The sequence below is a fragment of the Cariama cristata genome, unplaced genomic scaffold, assembly GCF_000690535.1.
Source record: "Cariama cristata isolate BGI_N322 unplaced genomic scaffold, ASM69053v1 scaffold3956, whole genome shotgun sequence".
Taxonomy (NCBI): Eukaryota; Metazoa; Chordata; class Aves; order Cariamiformes; family Cariamidae; genus Cariama; species Cariama cristata.
Genome location: NW_009623636.1, coordinates 11,367 through 17,065, shown reverse-complemented (window position 1 = coordinate 17,065; position 5,699 = coordinate 11,367). Strand labels below are relative to the sequence as shown.

General features: G+C 36.6%; 1 protein-coding gene across 1 annotated transcript in view; it reads left to right on the top strand.

The window, feature by feature from the left end:
- Positions 1-5,012, top strand: part of TGFBRAP1 (transforming growth factor, beta receptor associated protein 1) — a 28,874-nt gene extending 23,862 nt beyond the window's left edge. Inside the window, exons 8-11 of the mRNA XM_009702808.1 lie at positions 129-275; positions 1,850-2,009; positions 3,513-3,946; positions 4,824-5,012. Of these exons, the coding sequence (XP_009701110.1) occupies positions 129-275; positions 1,850-2,009; positions 3,513-3,946; positions 4,824-5,012 (930 nt within the window). The remainder of the gene's footprint in view (positions 1-128; positions 276-1,849; positions 2,010-3,512; positions 3,947-4,823) is intronic.
- The last annotated feature ends 687 nt before the right edge of the window (positions 5,013-5,699 follow it).

The following is a 5,699-nucleotide window of genomic DNA, read 5'->3' as shown; positions in this document are numbered from 1 at the left end:
GCAGGGTTTTGTGTTGTTTATCTTCCTGAATAATGTACTAACTAATAGTGCTATTAAATAAGTATTTAAAATAAAAAGTTAATAAAATGGTTGCCACTAAGTTCCTACATGCAATTAACTCTTTCTAGGTTGGCGTACAGATTTTCACTAAAAGGCCTTTGGAAGAACAGGAGAAAAACACCATTAATCCAGATGATATCATCAGTAGCCTTAACAAATATCCTAAAGCACGTGTTAAATATCTAGAACATCTAGTATTGGAAAGAAAAATAGAGGTGAGTCCTACAAGAATTCCAAAAATAGGCATAGGATTCAGAATGCGGACTGTGATGAACAACTCTGAAAAAAGCGGAAGTATAGAAGAAAAAAGCATATTTTGAAGGCTTTCAGATGTACTCCCAAGTAGAAAAGGAGTGCTTTTAAGATCAAAGTAGAAGATAAGGAGCAGATATCTGCATTATTTTTAACGTTTTAACTCTTGTGATGGCAAGACAGTTGCTTACCTCCCCTCAGAGGTGCGGTTTTTTGCATCTGATTATTGCATACTTTTCTGTTTCTCCGATGAGGCTCAACCTCCTGTCTGGTAAGATCATAGAAAAATGCTTAAGCAACTGCTAATCCTATTGCACTGTGGCAGCAAGACACTAAAATTGCTAATTCAGTGTTTTACATGTAGGTGTGTTTTATTCTGTCCTTCTGGAGAGATTTGAGCAATTAATGATAGAATTAAACCGTGCAGCTCTCACTGTAGAATTCCAAACCACTCTAGATGTTGAATGTCCAAAAGATGCATTCACAAGTGACAGTATATTCTACCTTTGGGTTTTTAAGCACAATACAGAAGCAGCCAAACATTTTATGGTGCTTGGATATGAGGCATTTTAAGCACAGGAGAAGTTACTTTAACCTGCAAACAAAGCAAGGAAATGAACGTTGAAAGAACTCAACAGAACTGATGACCAGGTCACTAATTTACATTCTTCAAATACACATGCTAGATCAATGGTTTCCCTCTGTCACTATTGCAAATACGTCTAGGTGTGTGATGACATGGCAAATGAATGTACTAGTTTCTGATGTGATGAATATTTTCAAACAAATTTTTTGAGTTAAACATAGTGTCTTGTAGAATATTTGTAACAAAAATAGTTTACAATTAAATCTGCTGTACCTGCTAGTAAAGACTGAGTTATAAATTGATTTGGTCTTTAGAAAGTACTAGATTACTGTGAATGCTTTAGTGAGAATGTTCCAAACAGTCAAATCGTCAACTTGTTTGGATGAATATTGGGTAGTGGATAACAGAAAAAATGCTGTGTCTTCAGAGTGCTTGTCTACCTCTGGTAGATTTCTCAAATTTTATTGCATAAATAGAGAAGGTCAAAGAACATACCTGAATATGAGGAAGAATGAATTAGATCAAAATTACTCATTTTGCAAGGGAAACAAAAGGAGAAGACACAGTGGAGATCATACTTGTACTCAAAGGAGAAATCTACTTTACTGCATTGACTTTCATTAGGTGAACTTTTGAAAGGAAATAATTTTTGAACAAGAAAAAGCTATTTATAGAGCTTGTTTAAGGTGAAGAGGGGTTTAGGAATAAGATGTTTCACATCTGCATTTTGCAAATATCTGTATTAATGAAACAGAGGATCCCATACTATAGGTACAGTGTATGTTGTGAAGGGGATCCGGGTCAGTTATCTATGTGAACAAAAGACTTGAATTCAAATTAAATTAATTAAAACACATTTCTGTGTAATTATGTAAATATTCATCACTGTTATTGGTGGGGAGAAGGGGTTGTCTTTGTAAACTGAGCTAACATTGTTCTTTTCATCTGTAGAAAGAAAAGTACCATACTCATCTAGCTGTCTTGTACTTGGAGGCAATACTTCAGTTAAAATCTGTAACCACAGATAATTGCACAGAAACAACTGAACTGCTGTTTAAATTACGCAGTCTTCTTCAGAAATCTGATCTTTACAGGATTCACTTTATTTTGGGTAAGATGCGTGTTGTGTATTATAAATGCTATATGTCAGTTCCAGCAGAAAACAAAATAAGGATAGAAAACTCGTTAAGGATAGAAAACGAAAAGGTCTGAGGTTTCTAGGTGTATTTGGTTGATGGGCTTACCATTTATATTTCTAACAGACACAAGTTAATTTAGCAAGCGTATTTGTTAGTGTTGTCTTTGATCTCCCATAGCTTATGAGGTACAGCGGTATATTTGCCGCTGCACCAAAGACAGAGTACCGTAACTAGCCAGAAAAAATATTTTCATACAATTATCTTCTTAATTTATAATCAGTTTCTTTTTAATAATGAGCATGTAACTTTTGAGTCTTCCATTTGCAAAAGATTGTCACAAGTTTATTTGTTAAACAGTCTGTTTCTCAGTGAACTGAAGCAAAGCTTTGAGGAATCTGATTACCAAGGACTTGTTTGTTGTCCATAACTCACTCTCACCCTGAAAGCTGGGGTTTGTGCTAAAAAAAAATGAACATCTTTTTAAGTGAAAAATGAAACATCTGTCTTACTATTGGTATAAGGCAAGCAATAGTTGAGCTAAAGTTTCTCCTTGCCCAATGCTTATAATGGCTAATTTTTAATGTTTTATCTTCTGGAACCAACGTTTAGTGTCCCCTTGCCTTTCCAGTCAGCAAAATGTTATATGGCAGATAATGTACAAGTATAACACAGTCATTGAAACTCTTGCTCATTTTCATCTTCTAATTGTTAACCAATTTTTAGAGGCAAGAGTTACAAGATGGATTATTCTCTTGAAATCTGTGTACTTCAAAACACAGGATTTCTAACATGACAATTCTTATCTTACTTGAAGGTGAGATCAGTGCATGCTAGTGTGTTCCTTCTTGATAATACAAAATATTTTGGGGAGAAAAGCATTGTATTTCCATACCTTTTACAGAGGCCTTTCCAAATCTTTGTCAGTTTTACAGTAAGTAGAGGATTTTCTGTCTTATCTTGAAGTGCCAGATGAACTTGCCATTCCCCCTGCCTGTTGCTGACACTTTAACTTTAAACTGTCAGATTGGATTAAGGGTTTGTACAGTCCTTTTCTTAAAGGGAGGTACTTCTTGATCTTTATTGTCTTTTATGGACTTTAGACTATTCTGTAATTTTCTATAATATCGGGAGAAGCAGAGGTTTAAAATATTGCAGCTTCATCTTACAGTTTATCACACGTGGTAGTAGTGTGCACAGAAATGTGCAAGGCTGACATGCTAAAGTTTAAAAGAGGTGACACTGGTTTTATCACTGTTATTTAATAATTTCTTTTTCCCGTATTTTATGGTGCTGTTTTGTTAGATGTGTTTCTGTACATCTAGGCATTCTTGTACCTAGAAACATCTGTCCTCTTTATAGCTACGAGCACCCCTGCAAAGATAGCAGGAGTTGGGTTCTGTGGGCTTGTTTGCATTGACTCTGGGAGAGGGAGCCTACTCCACTGAGCAAATACTGCCTTGTTTCTCATTTAACAGACAAAATCCAGGGCACAGACCTTCATATGGAAAGTGCAATTTTATATGGAAAACTGGAAGAACATGAGAAGGCTTTGCATATCCTTGTCCACGAGTTAAAGGATTTCCATGCTGCTGAAGAATACTGTGTATGGAACTCTGAGAACAGAGATGTGCAGTACAGGCGGAGGCTTTTCCATATGCTGCTGTCAGTGTATCTAAATCCAGGCACTTCGGATTGTGCAGTAGTAATGGCTGCTGTGGATCTCTTGAATAACCACGCTGCTGAATTTGATGCGGCTCTAGTTTTGCAGGTGGTGCCTGACAGCTGGTCAGTGCAGCTCCTCTCCCCATTCCTGGCTGGAGCAGTGAGGCAAAGCATTCATACAAAAAGAATGACTCAGGCTACACTTGGGTTAGCACAAGCTGAAAACTTAATCTACAAACACGAGAAGGTAAGTTGTTTCGTTTTGTTTTTTAAAACAGAGGCACTTTGAAGCTTTACAATTAAGTTCTTTGATACATAATAGTCAGAAGAAGTTTGAAGAATTAGGACATAGTTGTCTTCATGTCCATGGCAATTTTGCTTGCTGTATTTATTAGTTTTGTGCCATGACTACTAGGATCAAACTTAATTTTATACTTTCTCTGTAAAACAAAAGGAAAGGTGAGGGCCTTGAAATAGAAACAACTTCGGTGAACTTTCTGGGCTGAAAGTAAGTGAATCTGGGATTTACAGATTAATGAAGTTCTTGCAGAAACTTTAACAAATGTGAAAGAATGCTAACTCACTAGGATTGAGACCTGTCAGAATTTGCAAAAAAAGTTTACCCAGCACTTAGTATTAATTGAAGCTTGTAAGTAGCTTTTGTTAGCAGTAAATTCATTTGTGAAGCTTGCTTCTATTCCAAGCTAGAGCTGTGTTGCTTAAAGCTCTCAGCAGATTCTTAAATGTGTTTAGTTCTAACGACGGTATATCCAGCAGAATCTGTCTGGAATAAAAATATGTCAGTGCTCAGTTTCCTGTGGAGTTGTCCTGTGACCTTCTTTAGGAAGCTGCATCAAGTTTTCAGTTACATTAAATATGTGAGTGCTTTTCTTTATTAAGCAAAAAAAAAAAAAGGGAAGAAAAAACAGTACTTAAGAGGAAGCATGAAAATGAATGAGTATGAATGTGGAAATTGAATTCAGGTTAAATAGTTCAAGCTGGTTTTTCCTACTCCCTCTATCATTGACCGGGTTTGTACATTTGGTACAGTTGAAATTATAGGCCTCGTAATTTCCCTTCCTTTCATGCCAGATTAATGTTTGGGGTTTTTTCCCTCTCTTTAGGTTAAACAAAAAGGAACCCGAATTCTTCTTTCGGACAAAAAGGTCTGTCAGGTGTGCCAAAATCCTTTCTGTGAGCCTGTATTTGTAAGATACCCAAATGGGGGTATGGTCCACACACACTGTGCTGCAAACAGACATCCAAATTCAAACATGACTCGTCACTCTTCCAGCTCCAGTGATCAGACTTGAAATCATGTTCCGGTCCCACAGGTTCCTGTGACTTACACCCCATTGAAAGTGGGCTGGAAAAAAGAACAAAGTGCAGCTACTTTAGGTATAAATCAAGATGAACATCTAGTCTTTGGCTTAATGGGAAGACTTCCAGTAAATATGAAATATCGCCACTTATCTTTTTGATTTCTAATGAATGTAGATAGAAAACTCACTACCAGAAATGGAGAGGTGCAAATATAGGCTCTTCTGTATATAGTAATAAACAGTTAAAGAAAATGAGCCTTTTCTTCGCAGTGAGGATGAATGTTATGGAGACAAGGCAAACAGTTAGTTTAAGAAATGTCACTTTGCACTGAATGTGGTGTTGATAAATTTGTAGAGGTGAAGATGGCATCTATTGGAGTTGGAATTCTTGGAGCATGACGTGACAAGACTGGCATCATGCAGCTTACTATCAAGACAAAGATGTGCATTGGTTATAATGTTTGCTGCAGCATATCCTCTTTTGGGCTAGATTCTCTTCCCCAGGATCACATTATGAACTTGATTTTTTTCTCTACAAATTGTTGGCTTCTGATGCACTTTTTAGTACTGTACTTCCCCGCCCCACTATACAGAATTTAAATGTAAGCACTGGTCCATTAGGTTTCTAGTCCTACAGTTACTATAATAAACTGAGTGGAAACTGATAACCTCACACAT